Here is a 15,342-nt window from a genome sequence, read left to right as displayed (position 1 = left end):
ACTGTCAGTAATCTGTCAGGAGAGTCATGAATTAAAGAAACTCTTGCAAAAGAATAGATTACCTTTTCCAAGGAAGCATTTTTGAGCTCCAACTCATCCACCCTTTCAGTACTGTGTTTAAGTGAACTAGAATAGTCATTAATCTGCCTCTCAGACTGTGGATAATGTAGAAAAAATCATAGTAAACTTATGAAGCTAGAACACTGAAACATTTTTCAGCCAAAAATGCTTGCCTCAGAAAGTTTGGCAGATAAATCTGCTACAACTTCCATATGTGTCTTTCGTTCTTCAATCAGACAGTTAACTTTCATGGACAATTCCTCATTAAGCCATATGTTGTGCTTTTCAAGAAGTTCCTTCTCCTAAAAATACAAAATTGAACAAATGATTAGGTAGTATTGTATGATGATCATCAAAAGAAATCAGGTGGAAATTTGTGAGAACCATAAATCAAAAGAAATTATACATACTTTTGACATCAAATGTGGTCCTAGAGTTTTGACATCAGAGTAAATAAGCAATAAACAGAAGTAGTGAAACAACAGGGTTGTTAAGTTATTCTTTAAGAAGATTGCATGCTTAGATGGCATGTTATAAAGCATGACACAAGTACTTTATGTCGATGAATACCTCTAACATGAAACTCTCCCCTTGAACAACAATTAAAGAGAAACACATGACTATGTTGAGAAGTCCATTAATGTAAAGGTTCCAACGCAGGAGGACTACCTAAAGTGAAGTGACTTTATTGTTGCATAGATAGTCATTAGAAAAAGTACATCCTTGAACAACTAATGGACGAGCATTATAAAACACAATATGTGGTCTGTTTACCATAAATAGGAAAGTGATAAAATGAGTAGATCTAAAAACAAATGTATTGCAACAAGGCTACATGGTTTCGACATTAAACTAACTGGAAATTAAAAAACAGACTATCAGCCTATCTAACATTAAGCCACTAACACAATAAGCCCAACCTGAAGTTTTACCCAAGATATATAAGATAGAAGAAGTCACAGCACTAAAAATGTCATAAACTAAAATATTTAGTTATATAAACATTATTATTGCAATTAATTCAAATATGTAATAGGTCATCAACATCAGTGACCGTATATGCAATGAGAAAACAAGGTAGCAACGGCTAACACACGATAGAATCTCAAATCACAGACATGTAACAGAGAAATATAACACATTTACAAGAAAATAGATTATCTGTACAGTCAACCATAATAATTGGAATATGGAAAACAAACCTGATTGACATGATTACAAGTAAAACGAGTGCGTGCACATTCCGCTTCTAGATCTAACAGTCTTGCTTTCTTTTCAGCAGCACTTTCGACGAGATTATTCTACCAAAAAAAACACAAAATAATTCAAGCAAAATCCTGATTTACTCGATTTATGACCATTCAAATTAATATACCAGAAACAAAAAAAAAAATTAACACAACCAATTCTACCAAAATTTTAATTTTCTCAATCTATGGCCATCAATGACCCTCAGCTGGAACGCAATCAGCATAGATAAGCTGAATGGAACAAAATGTGTCCAAGAACAGATTTAACACATATTGATCAATATCATTGACATAGGCAGTAGGCTGCCAACGGATAATGAGAGTTCCTCAGGGAAAAAATATAAACTTAGTTAGGTCCAGTATGTGTGAGCCAAATGCACTGTGACATAAAAATACAGCAAAAAGGTCACAAACAAAAATCAATGCTAGTGCAAGTAAGATCAAAACTCAGTACTGCAGAAAGATTGAAGTTAGCTTGATTGGGTGACATAACACAAACACCAAAATATAGCTAAATTTTCTCTAATGGTACAAATTTGATACAAACAAATTCTACATTATCAACTCATAAATCACAAACTAAAACAAGATAGTTAATCCAGAATGCATACACAACCATTTGACCACACAGGCAAACTTTGACAGTTTATAAATCAAAACATGTCATCAACCTCACCTAGAGACAAAAATGAAAGTAATAGAATGCATTGCTACAAGACATATCAATAGACATACAATTTCCTTTCGGAAATAAGACTACATGTGTTTCCTCTCTGTTTCGTTCTAATTGACATGAGGCAAAGTACTGATAAAGTCAAGGCTAGTTAGCCAGCAGAAAAGGCTTTGTTTGCTGCTATGGAACTGCAATTCTAACAAAGTATAGTGCTACCTCACGATCTAGCAACAGCTTCAGGCCACTGCATAAAGCTAAAAACAAACTAATTCCACCTGCTTATTAGCCACCTGAGGTTACTAGTTAGATGCAGCAATTATTGAATACTAACATAGTCACAAGATACAGATGCTTTTGATTCAAGTTCAACACCATCATATGATTTTATTAGGGTTAGGTCTTGTAAATGATTCCACTAAGAAGTCATGCACCTGCACGTGTTCTTATAAATAACCAAAAAAAGAGAAAGCAAAAAAAAGAAAAGTATTAATAAAATGAGCTTTTACCTGCCAATAAGGACATGTTTAACAGGTAAACATTAATACACATGCTCTTCAAAGGTGACTTTCTTGACATAGTAACTCGATCAATGTTCACCCATATTTTTGCAATATTGGAAATTTTGCATAGCAATTGCATTTTAATATCACAGTAAACTCAGGGGAGGAGAATGTCCCAGTGGTTCAATTTCAATTATAGTATAAGCTAGGCTACATGTCTGACTGCATTAGCCAAGTTTCATATACAGACTATCTGACCTATAAATGCTGAACATAAATAGATGGAATAAATAAAAAACTATTTGCTCTTTGAAAATGAAAAATGTGTACTCATGTTCCGAAGATGTATCCTCAAAATTCAAGACCGAAGGACACATTCTTTTCATTAAACAATCAGAACGATGGAGCATATAGACTTACAGTCTTGTCTAAATAGCTCTGAAGTGTGGTGTTTTTCTCTCTGACCTCTGCATCTTTCTGTTCCAGCAATTCCAGCAAATGCCGTTTAGACTTGTTGAGTTCACCTACTTCTAATGAGAGCCTTTCAGTCTCTCCGTCCTTTGCAATCTGAGAACATAAAAAATAAATAAATAAATAAAGAGGTGGAAATGTTCAGAGTAGAAAAGGAAACGATACAGATAAAAGGAATATGGCAAGGATAGGCGAAAAAGGTCTCACAGCCTTGAGATGAAGCTGGTGCTTCTCAGCTTGCGCATCAGCAATCTCTAATAATCTCTTCTCAAGGGATGCAGATAGCTGAGCGTTCTCCGCTCGAACCCGCGCAAAGTCAGACGAAAGGGTCTCGTAGCGTTGCTCAAGGAGGGCGCAGTTCTGCTCGGTTGAGATGGAAGAGGCATCGGACTCTGCCTTCAAGGTGTCTAGCTGGCGGTGGAGGTCGCGGATGGCGGCGTCAGCGCGCTCTGCGACAGCGGCGGCGTCATCTGAGATGAGTCGGAACTCCTCCTCCGAGAGGAAGAGCGGCATCGTAAGCGACCGCGCCGAGCGGTGTGAGATCAGCGATCTGGAAACCTAGATCTGCAAATTTCCAAGGAAAAGTGTTAATGGAAGCGGAGGGATTCGACGACAAAGGACAGGCGATGAGCGAGGGAGAACGCAAGGAGTGAGGCGGTGCCCAAGGCGCATATTTATGCTTTAGTTTGACAGTACGGACCGTCCGGATTGGATCCCCTTGATCAAATCGGAACCGTTAAATGTGTAAAAGAGGATATAAAGCACCGTTTACCAGCAGTTTGAAAGGAAGAGGAGAGGAGAAGGTTAATCTCATGTTTAATATGTGACACGAGAATATTTTATAATTAAAAATAAAAATAAATAAACACAATTAACTCATCCTTTAACTCAGTTTGTTCTATATTCCCCTCACTTGTAAATTGGCACCTATCTAAAAACAAATTAATTTTATTGTTTACAAAACTAAATTAGGAAATACAAACATTTCTAGGAACCAAACAAGATGCATAAATCTGATCATATTAAATCGTATATTTTCAAACTAGCCCAAAAATCAAGTTGAGGTTTGTTGGAGCACTATAGATATATATAACAGCACTCTCAACCAATTCAAGATCTATAGCAGCAGAAGCAATAGATAATGAACAAAACTGTGTTCTCTCATCTAAAAATCCAAAAGTTTTGAGGTCGTTCAGTCAATTTGGACAGAAGAGCCGATCTCGCCACAGTAGCAGAACCACAAAACAAGTGTATGTTGCGTGAGGTCAGAAGAATTAGTCGCTAGCACCACCACCATTGTCGAGCAACTCATGCATGTCGATGAAACGCTCAAGCAAATCCTTCTCCTGCATCACAATGCACTCATCCTCCTTCCCGAACCAATTGTATCGATGCTTGGCGACATAATCATAAGCTGCATCTCTTAGAGGTGCAGGGAGAATCAGCATAGCACTCAGCGCTGAGTATGGGAATGGCAAATAAGAAGCAACTTTGAGTGCAGCTGAAAAGAGAGTAAAAGGGAGAGTTTAGGTAGTGGAAGATGAAAAAACTTGGGAGATTATATGCAAGTAATCATGCTTTGTTAACTGCACATAATTGTATTTTATACATTAAAAGCTTGATTTTACTGAGCCCTCAGAACGTTGTTAGTGGCTATTCCAATTATTTCAAATTCAGCATGTTCAACTATAAGCTTACACTATTAAGAGTAGTTTCGTTCATAGAAATAATCATTTATTATGCTACATATTAATCTGTGTGATTTTGATGAGACCTCTGCATGCCACGTTACTGATGCATATTCAGATTTTTGTCATATTCATCTTGTTCAACTGTAAGTGTTTACACTATCAATGGCAAATTACATTCAAAGAAGTAATTCTTTTATTCTTTCTGAAATTTTACGGAATAAATATTGTTATATTTAGTTACAAAAATAAACTCATAACACCACAGCTCATGGAATTGGTAGTCTTTGATCATTTTTCTCAGCTATTCCTTATACTCCATTTTAAGGAATATCTATTCTTATTATGTTTCATTCTTTAAAGAATGTTTATTCTTATTCGAGTTTATTAGCCAAAGAATACCCAAATCTACTTTCTTAATTTTCCAACAAATCCATATAATAAATGGGGTAAGACAAGATGATCAATGGGGGCAAAGTGGGCAACACAGGCCAAGAGTCTATCAAGTCGAGCAAACCAGTCAAGCAGAGTGAGCAGACATGACTTGCCAGTTGAGTCTTCTCCTGGTTGGCAGAGACCGATGATTGAACGAACCATTGCTTGGAAAGATACATTATCATTGTGGAGACTTATTCCTTAACAAATACTTATGGCATTTCTACGAATCAAACTAGGAACAAATTTGATCTATCAACTTCATTCCATGAACCAAATTAAGGAAATGCATATTCTTGGTTTATTTCCTAAGGACTTCCCTATCAGTTCAAATCCCTAATGAACAATACAATTAAATTCCATGCAATTGCATGAAGCAAACTTAACGTAAGTACACAGTAAAGGGCAATGGCCAGTCTTATGGGTGTTCTGTCTCGATTTAAAACTGTGACATGAAGAACAAGTAAGCAATTACATAGACCTACATGGTAGCAGATAAACAAATTTACAAAACTTTTTGTTAACTTTGGCAAATAAAAACTACAGTTTGGAAGCTCTAATGCATGTATGATGCTGAATGTTTCTGTTGAGAATTTGAGAAGAATAACCAAATTTCAGGAAAAATGATGGTGGGCTTCATCTACTATAGTTATTTATTGAAAATGAAAGTTCATAGTAAAAAACTACATAAAGTAATCAACTTGTGTAACTTCTAGCATCAAGCAATGCAGGATCGAAATAATCTTTAACTAAGTCAACAAGAAACAAGAGTCACAAGTGAACAAGTAACCAATCAACCAGCTTCAAGCATGCTAACCTGTGGATCCTTCATAATATGCTCCTGGTCCTTCAACAAACAGAAAACGTTTTAATACATCCTCTCGATCCACATGGCATAATCTCAAGTATGGTTCAGCAGTCTTTGATTGGACACAACAGAATTTAATCTTCTTATCCTTGTCTTTCTTGATGATCCACTTTACCCCTGTAATCCAATATCCACAACAAAGATATTGGTTTTCAGCTTTTGTGAATGTATAAATTGCATAGTGATGTTTTTTGGAGTTTATGATATAAGTTCTTAAGGCATGAGAGAGAGAGAGAGAGATGTCATTTGTTTAACTCCTAAAATCTAGGGAGAAATCCCATAAACTATTGAACAGCAAAATGCAAAAGGAATTGAGCTGGACTGACAAATTCACACAAGTGACTACGAACTGATGATCGAACAGCAATAAACTTGGTCATTTTAGTTACATTGTACAACATGGTATCAAAAAGCATGAGTATTGAAAGATCTCTTCTCCTTTTGCATGATTCTCTGGATGAACTCTGAAAAAAATTGAGGCTCAAGACAGTTGTTGGATGGTGAACTACAAGCCTAACATGATTATTCTCCTTGTTGATTCCTATTTCTCAAATTATATTACAAAAATCACCTGACAAAAATCAACAAATAATTTGATTGAATTTTCAATTTCCAAATATCTGGAAATTACTTGACTGTTTGGTTTTTTTTTATCTTTGGTTTGCTATATTTATTTTAGACAGTCAATTAATTGGGATTATTGTGCTTCCCAAATTTCTTGCTTCATTGCACTGAATTAATTAAGATTATTAGGATTATTGTCTTCATAACTACAATGTCGAGACAGCGAGAAATTCCGCAAGACAAAACGATCAACGACAACCAACATAAATCCCATCCCAATTCCACCAAAGGAAAACATTTTTTTCACCTCGATGGCAGAGATGGCAGACGCCGTCGTAGATCACGACGCGCGGCTGGAGGACGGTCGGCTCCGCGGCAACCTTGGAAGGCGGTTGGCAGTCGACATCCAAGGCGTCGACCACGCTGGCAGGCTCGAACCGGGTCGGCGTACGGTACGACGGAAAAGTGGAATCCAGCAGAGAAGAAACTGCCGTCGACGACGACGATACGATGGCGGGAAGCGATATTCGAGAGAGGCCGTTGCGAATCATCCTCCGATCTAACTCAGATCATGCTGGTAGGGTTTCTGAGACCGGGAGAGAATTTATAGAGAAGTTGCGGGCGATGCTGTAGGAGATCAAGTGGTTTCCGCTCTGAGTTTGACTGTTCTAGATTGTCTCTATTGAACCAGTAGATCGAACCGTTTCGTTGCCCGGTCTGAATTCCGTACCCATGATATCAAGAGGTGGATAGAAAAACAAAAAGGCGAACCGTTGATGCAGATTTAGAAAATTTTCATTTCGGATAACTTTTATAATATCAAAATCGTATTTCCATTGTACTCCTCCTTCCATTATTTTCAAAAGTTTTTTTTCTTTTATAAATTTTTATTTTATCCATTTAAATATTTATCATTTTTAATTTACACGGTCAAATTTAAATCTAAAAACATATATATACATTAAGAAAATTTTTAAGAGTACATTAATTTTACTTTTAAGTGATTTGAAATTCTCAAATTCCATTAATCAATTTTGAAAATTGACTAATAGACATATACTATTCAAAATTTTAAAAATTTATTATTATTTAAACTAATGGAGTCTTAGAAACTCAATGATGTGTTGGTTAGTGAATATCATTATCTTAAATTTTATAATAAACTTGTGATAATTTTTATCTAACCTAATTTAAAATTTCATTATACTCAATTCAAGCTATGGAACTCAAATTTAGGAGCATAGATATATTCAATAGTTTTCAAGAGTTCATTAATTTTGATTTGAAAGAATTCCGAATTTTTTAGATCCATCAGTTAGTCTCGACATACACCATTTAAAAATTTAAAAGTTTGATATTTTTCGAACGAGTCTTAAGTTGGTGATGTTGATTAATTAGTCTTATAATAAATTTATGATAAATTTTATCAAACCTTTACAAATTTAAAAATTTACTTTCTCAATTTACTTCGTCAAATTCAAATTTAAAAATATAGATACATTAAAAAAATTTCTCAAAGTATATTAATTTTAATTTAAAATAATTTAAAATTTTTTAGATTATTAATTAATTTATGTCTTCAATCTGAATTCGATAGTATAAATAAATTATAAGTAATAAATTTTTAAATGACTAGAATCAAAATTTAAAGAAGAAAGAGAAATTAGGACAATGGAAAAGAGGGTATAATGGAAAATGCATTGTGTAATTTTAATATTACGAATCTATATATTTGGTTCAATAAAATGTCGGAAAAAATTACTATAAATGCCCACTTATTTATTTCGGTGGAAAGGAAATTACATTGTATTCATTTAACTTAGATTTGATATATTTATATTTTATATTGTATTCCCACTAGATCAATGAGTTCATGGGCAACAGGCGACGTTACATAGATAAGAAACGAAAAAGTTTAATCATTTACCTCTATAACTGAATTGATTATGATAGAATAAATTTGTAGAAGAGAATAAAACGTTAAATCTTTGATAAAATTAAGTAATACCCTCTTTCACAACGACTAATTATAATTTCTCGATTTACTTTTAAATCATTTAATTATTAATTTTAACAGTTCGAATTTACCTGTAGATTCCACGGATCTTTCTCATGGAAGATATTAGAGAGAGATCATGGGCAATATGATCGGCAAAACAATACATGCTTGAACCTAATTGAGACGTGTGCTCAATCTCACATCATTATTATTAAAATAGAATATTAATTTTAATTTCATTAGATAAATTATACTACAAAGTAGTTGAATGAACCGCCGTCGCCCAGAGAGAAAAGGTCTGTTGGCAATTGATCAAGCATCATTAAAAAGGACTGGTCACTAGGGGAAATTATAAGCTTAGTGGTAACACAGGCAATTCCATCGAGTGAATAAAACTTATACACGAGATAAAACTGTAAACTATTAATCGACTCAGGATTCACTCCACAGTAACTTGGGCGAATAAGCAAAATGAACTACAACCGACTCTGACAGAAGAACTCTCTAATTCAACTACTAGTAGTAGATTCGGCAGTTACCTCTATTCCTGGAGTCTCAAACGGATGGGAAAAACTTATTGAGGTTAAATGGCAATTCGTAGAATTCCGCAGTTCTCATATCGGCTTTGAAGCTTCGAAACTTCTTCCACCAATAATAACCTCTGTCCCTTTTCGTGGTAGGATCGTGCCTATGCAATGTGTTGTCCAAGAAGAATGCCACTAAACCCGCGACAAATGGCTTTGAAGAGAATATCACATTGACCATATCGTTAAACTGCAAAAGGAAAAGAAAAGAAAGAAAAATGAAGCAATGGATGGACAATCTCAAGGAATTAGGAATTCACTTAGTTCTTGACTGACCCATCTGGCTCCGACGTGAACTGGACCATAGCCGGCGACCGAAGTGTACTCGTTGAAGTATTGTGGAACTGACAGACCCATAAAAATTGAGAATCCTATGATGAACAAAGTTCTGAAGCTGTTGAGATTGCAGAATTGAAGAAAGCTAAGGCCAACTGAACCTGTTTGAGGACAAATACAAAATTGAATGCAACGTATAATCTCGAATGAGGAAACTGAGAAGTTGTATTGCATCAGAAGACATACCGACATATGCGAAAAAAATGCAGTAGAGAGCTGCAAAAATTGGTGCGGGAATTGAGGCGAAAACAGCTCCAAATTTTCCTAGTTGGCAAAGAAAATCAGTTGATTAGTCGATCTAACTATTATGAAAATCAAGTTCACGTAAACAAGTTATTCTGTAATGAAATACATCAATTCTCCTGAATGATTACTCAACACAAAAACAGGGAATTAGATGATGCAACGAGATACGCATATCAAATGATAAAAGAAATATACGATTTCATTTGAACCTTCATTGAGTAGACAACGAGTAAAGGAGCTGCATTTCAATGTTAAGAGATCATTCGTTTAAGTAAAAAAACGAGAACAGAATAAAAGGTGACTCTGGTCCTTTTTTTAAAGACATAATGCAACACATTTCAAAGAAACCATGCTAATCATCATAGACATACCACATATTTAATAAATAAGTTATTTAATTAGAGAAAAGACAGAAACAAGTAGCAAATAAGTTGGAAACCAAAACTTAGAGAAAAAAGAAGCTTACCAAGAATGGAAAAGAATATCATGAATCCGGCAGATATCTGCACAACTCTTCTGCTGCCAATGCGTGTCAAGGCTAGTAAACCAGCATTCTCGCTGCACATAAATGATTAAAAAATATTATATAACAAGGGAAGAATTATACATTCGAGATAAACCAGGAAACAACAGAAAGGCAAGTCATGCCATGAAACTTACACTGACACTGAAGAGCCATTCGCAGTTCCAAAAATTCCATCCAGTAAGATGCCTATGCCCTGAAGTTTGGACTATTGTTATATGCTTCATGGGAATTGAGATACTAAGAAGATAGTTTCTGTTAGAAATCAGTTAAAAGCAATTGATGATCATATACCTGCCACCCAATACCACGGCTGAGAACAGAAGGCGGGCATGGCGTTGCACTTGCATATCTTGTTACTGCAATAAAAGTTCCAGTAGACTGTCCAGAGTAACAAGATACAAAATCATAAAGATATTCAAATTGGCTAAGACAACTTGAATAATTAAATCACTATAAGAACAGTTCCAGTCAATTCTAGCATAAGATTCAAGATAAAGAGAATTTACCTCGACAAGAGCAACAAATGATGCGGCCATCATTGCAAAAGCTTCACCAGCATCAAATGTTGGTGCACCCCATTGAAAAGGATATGGAACTCTTATCCTATTTTTGTTACAATCAGGATATCAAAAATTACAAACATAGCAACATAAGAATGTTATATATATATATATATATATACACCCTACCAAGGAGCGCCACCAATGAGTCCTGAACGGTCTGTACGACAATGTAATTGTGTCTTTGGTGGCGAATGTCTATATGCCCCTCCAACAGTAAGCAAGTATGCATAAAACCATACAATTGTAATTGAAAATATGACAGAGAATCTGTGAAAAACAGGCTTGTCCGAGTGAAGAGCATGAGGAAGATACTGTCATAGAGCACATAAAGCAGTTGAACATGGATGCTAAGAAATGATTCATTAAACCTCAATGAAGGTACAGATACAACAATGCCAAAGCAGCTGAAATTTTTTTTTTTTCTTCATGTATCAACTATACCTGTGAGAATAAGACCAAAAGAATTATCTGTGGAAGCCCAATTTCAATGCATTTGGCAACCTATCATCCAAAATGTACCAAGTTAGGATCATAGATATAAAATAGATCGTGGAATGACAAATAACCAGAACCACGATAGGACTTTAGAACTTTAAAACTTAAATTTCCATAAAATGGTAAAATGTTACCCCTGGGAAGCCAAACTCATAAAGCCCAAAACCAGAAAGTGCAACAAGGGGTACAGCAGCCAATGGACTTAAGAATCTGACATGAGGCGCAATAAATTTAAGAAGATCAACAACAACAAAAATGGCAGACAACAACTAGCATAGACAGGATAAAAGCTTACTAACCGAGTGACATTTCGCCAAAGACCACTGAAACCAACAATAATCTGAAATGTCGAAGCAACAATTAGAGCACCTTGGGTTCCACGCATTATATGTAAAAATTTCTGCGTAGAAAAGAAATCACGTGAGCATGTTCAAAGAATGCAAGTATGAACCATAGTTTAATCTTTCTACCAACCTCATGAGGATCCACAATGTCACTATAACGACCAGCCAAGATGATAGAGATGGTCGGCACAACAAAAGTATATGAACCTCCGATCACAGCGGGCAGGCGTGTCCCAAAGAAAGTTTGAAAAAGAGTGTTGAGGCCAGACACAAACAATATTGTTTGGACTACCCTGGCTTTGTCGTCCTGTTTTGTTTATGATGAAATTTTTGTCAAGTCATTACAAGCTAAAAAATCAAACACAGCAATGAACATAATCAATATAATGTGTTTGAATGGGGGGAAAATAATAAGATTTCCCCCACAAACTGATCTACTCTTACATTTCCTCCGCCCATTTGAGGAACAAGTGCAGTGGGGATAATAACAGTAGTTCCCAGCATGACAAGAAAATGTTGGAAACCAAGAAGTACGGCCTCGGCTGCAACCCAAAGGTGAAGAAAACTAGATCAAGGACACTGAAATAACAGCTAGAAGACTAAGAAGCAGAAAAGTTCAAAAGGTGATCAAAAGGCATCAGATCTCTTAGGAAGCTAAGAAGATGAGGAAGCACTCACGCCAGGGAGGAGGGCTGGTGATGCAGAATGACACATTGGGGAGCTGCTCCCTCACCGGGTGGGGCTGCAACTCGTCCTGCTTCGGCGCCGGCGCCGCACCACCTCCGGCCATTTCTCCGCTCCTCTACTTCCACCCACCACTTAACTCGAGAACCCTAATTCTGCAAACCAAAACGAAACACAAAAGCCCGTTCTTCCACTGCATTTATTGTGCACACCAACTGCGACGAGTATTGCTCAAAAAAGTGGGACAGACAGATTAAACGGCGACGAAGATTCAGAAACAAACCTGGAATATCTCGAGAACAGCAACAAAAACCAAAGAGAAAAGGATCAACGAAGCTAAAATCCAGTAGGGTTTGGGTAGATCGCACTCCAAACTTCAGCTCTGCTCTTGATCTGCTCTGGAGCAGCCGCACTTTGCTTTATAATTTGTAGATCGTATTTATTTGAAATGGAATATCGAATTTTAAGGGTGTAAAAGAGAATTTGTTGCTTAGATTTTATTTCTTATTATATAATATCTTTCCAACTGAAAAAACAAAATTTCTTTATAAAATTGAAAACTGAAAAATAAAACAAATAATATTGTAAGAAAACATTGTGCGAACTATTCTTGTTTTTCTAGGACGACTTTAAAAAAAATGAACATTAATCTTTTGTTAACATTACTAAATTAAACCATTTTTCTATTTTCAGTTCCATTTTATTTTATGCCAAAATTAAAATCATCTAAATTCCAAAGATGCATGAATACTCTAGGATAATAGTACATTAATAAGGTTAGGAAAATATTTTTATTAAAGGAAAGATGTTTATTAATCAATATTCATCTGATCTTTTAATCATTGGGTAATTTATTTTAATATCTTTTCGATAAATGATGCATTTCCATATCTTATTCCACACTTGGTTTCTCTTAATTTTATTGTAGCTAATTCTCCTTTGTTTTACAATTTTTTACATGTTAAAGAGTTAAATTCTTGAGAAAACAACTAATTTTATTTCCCCTCGCAATATATTTTTTTTAAAGAAGAAAAGTTTTCTAGTTTCTTCCAGAAAAATGTGTAGCAGACAATTATTTATTCTTAAAAAAAGGGGGATTTTTTTTTAAATAAAAGTGAAACAGACAATTTAGTGGTAAAAGGTGCGAGGAAAGAAGACAAGAAGAATAGGATTTCAAGGCTTGAATAAAGGTTGATTGGTGATCAATGGATGGGTTCTTTAGTGACTAATAATTATTTTTATGGATTCCTTTTAAACATCCCATTCAATCGAGATTTGATTTTGATGGTTGATACATAGCCAATAACAAATGATCATCGATGGCAAATTTAGAGAGAAACATTGAATCGAAGTTATGCAATACCGATAGCGATTATTGAAGAAAGATCATCTAGATTGCTATAACCAGTTTAGAGCAAATAGTTGGAATGAAAAATCATTCTTTTTTCTTTCATAGCCTAAGTATGAACAGAATGGAAGAGAAGAAGAGAGATGTTTTATTATAGAAATATATATCACACTAAGTTTTTATTATGGATGTAGGTTGGACTTTTATGATACAATAAAAAAAATTATTGCATTAATTATGCAATACAATTTTGTGAAACTTCATTAAATACAAAAAAAAGGGTATATAAACAAATAAGAGTTAAGATGTTCGATATTTGATGATATTTAACTAAACTTCATTATAGTGCATATAGAAATATCAAATGACAAAATATTCATAAATTTCATATTCCACATGACACAATACTAAATGAGTGGAAACGTTCATAAACCAAGTTCCAATATTTTTTTGCATCTTAAATTAATTAATTAAGTTAAGTTTCTAACTAAAAGTGAACGCAATGGTTGTTAACATTTGCTTTATCATTCAACCGCCAGCACTGAGATAAAGGTGCAGTTACTATAATACAATTTAGCAAATTGATAATAAATTCATTAATTAGTTGCATTAAATTTAAACATATATATTATCCAAAAAAATAAAACAAAAACCTCGGTTTAGGTGTTAATGAGTTTAGAAAAAGAAGGCTCTTACTTTAATACCTACCATTCAACTCTTGCCCCCAAACCCTTTTCATTGTCACCTTAAGGTGGGCCAAGGGCGTCTATCTCAAAACTAGCTTTACCTCTCTCCTACTTTAACCCATTATTCATTCAGCTCTCCTAAATTTGATCTCTTTTTTCAAAAATATCCATCACAATTTGAAACCAACAAAATACTCAGAAAACTAACTGCCAAACTCATACATTGGCATTTCAATACTTAACTTCAAAATGTCACTTACCTTTAATTGAAAGATAAAGTGAAACTGCATAGAACATTAAAGAAAGTACACTATTAATGGTTAATGTCATAATTTATTGGACTGGTAAGTGATGTGGCACCCATGTAGAGTGCCTGCAACCCTTTTATACAGCTAGATGAATAAATGATGTTAATAGTTAGGAGATGAAATGATGAGAGTTTTATAAAGAATGTGGCAAAATGAAACTTCCACCAAGAAACATAATAATAGTTGCATGGGATACCTTCTCCTCAATTATCACACAGCTGGGTAACTGCATTGGGTGATGGGATGCGGCAGGATGAGATGGCCAAGTTGTGAAAGTGATGCGACAAGTGACCTACCAATCACTCATCACAAAGTGCTGATAAATCCAAAAAAAAAAAATATGCTGGAAAATTTGGAAGCATGATTGAGGCTTTAGGTTGGATTTTGAGAAGCTTCGTGGCACATTGGCATCCTTCACCATCAGATCTGCACTCTATAAATTTTGACCAAAGAGGATGAATCTGCTGCTACCTGAGTTGGCACCTTATCTTCCATCATCATAAAGTATGATTTTCTTGGAAGCAAATGCATTGCCTAACAAAAGAAAAACTGTTGCTATATTTAACTAGAACATGAATATTGTATTAGTTTCTAGATCAGAAGCCTTGTGAGAATGAGAATTCAAGATTGCGAGTTGACAGCTTAAGATTGATGGAAAAAAGATAGAGAGGTAAAGGGTACAGATAATGATTTTTTTTTTGAAAGTTCCAAGGC

At 34.9% G+C, this 15,342-nt stretch overlaps 3 protein-coding genes across 5 annotated transcripts in view; all 3 read right to left on the bottom strand.

Annotated features, from left to right (window-relative positions):
* The window catches only part of LOC141847461 (nuclear-pore anchor-like), a 46,336-nt gene extending 42,781 nt beyond the window's left edge, over window positions 1–3,555 (bottom strand). For all 3 annotated transcript variants that reach the window (XM_074735507.1, XM_074735508.1, XM_074735509.1), the window contains exons 1-5: window positions 3,162–3,555; window positions 2,904–3,050; window positions 1,263–1,361; window positions 234–362; window positions 63–155 (exon numbers count right to left, since the gene is read on the bottom strand). In XM_074735507.1, coding sequence (XP_074591608.1) covers window positions 63–155; window positions 234–362; window positions 1,263–1,361; window positions 2,904–3,050; window positions 3,162–3,467 — 774 coding nt within the window. In that variant the 5' untranslated portion in view covers window positions 3,468–3,555. The remainder of the gene's footprint in view (window positions 1–62; window positions 156–233; window positions 363–1,262; window positions 1,362–2,903; window positions 3,051–3,161) is intronic.
* A 451-nt stretch (window positions 3,556–4,006) lies between these two features.
* On the bottom strand, window positions 4,007–7,118 carry LOC141848027 (uncharacterized). The gene is made up of 3 exons (XM_074736139.1): window positions 6,817–7,118; window positions 5,895–6,062; window positions 4,007–4,455 (listed from the first exon to the last, which is right to left on the bottom strand). Exons 1-3 carry the CDS (start codon window positions 7,058–7,060, stop codon window positions 4,229–4,231), a joined length of 639 nt encoding a protein of 212 aa, XP_074592240.1. The 5' UTR covers window positions 7,061–7,118; the 3' UTR covers window positions 4,007–4,228.
* Window positions 7,119–8,830: 1,712 nt separating this feature from the next.
* Window positions 8,831–12,695, bottom strand: LOC141847186 (nucleobase-ascorbate transporter 6-like). The gene is made up of 15 exons (XM_074735170.1): window positions 12,570–12,695; window positions 12,281–12,441; window positions 12,047–12,144; window positions 11,733–11,909; window positions 11,558–11,658; window positions 11,393–11,468; window positions 11,205–11,264; window positions 10,890–11,074; window positions 10,707–10,803; window positions 10,492–10,578; window positions 10,335–10,393; window positions 10,141–10,232; window positions 9,615–9,692; window positions 9,369–9,529; window positions 8,831–9,282 (listed from the first exon to the last, which is right to left on the bottom strand). The coding sequence occupies exons 2-15, from the start codon at window positions 12,390–12,392 to the stop codon at window positions 9,064–9,066; spliced, it is 1,602 nt and encodes a 533-aa protein (XP_074591271.1). The 5' UTR covers window positions 12,393–12,441; window positions 12,570–12,695; the 3' UTR covers window positions 8,831–9,063.
* Window positions 12,696–15,342: the final 2,647 nt, after the last annotated feature.

The sequence above is a fragment of the Curcuma longa genome, chromosome 16 (genome assembly GCF_044706935.1).
Source record: "Curcuma longa cultivar G26 ecotype Majalengka, Jawa Barat chromosome 16, ITB_CL_G26_1.1, whole genome shotgun sequence".
NCBI classification, from domain to species: Eukaryota; Viridiplantae; Streptophyta; class Magnoliopsida; order Zingiberales; family Zingiberaceae; genus Curcuma; species Curcuma longa.
Note: the sequence above shows the minus strand (reverse complement) of the source record. Positions and strands in the feature narration are given on the sequence as shown.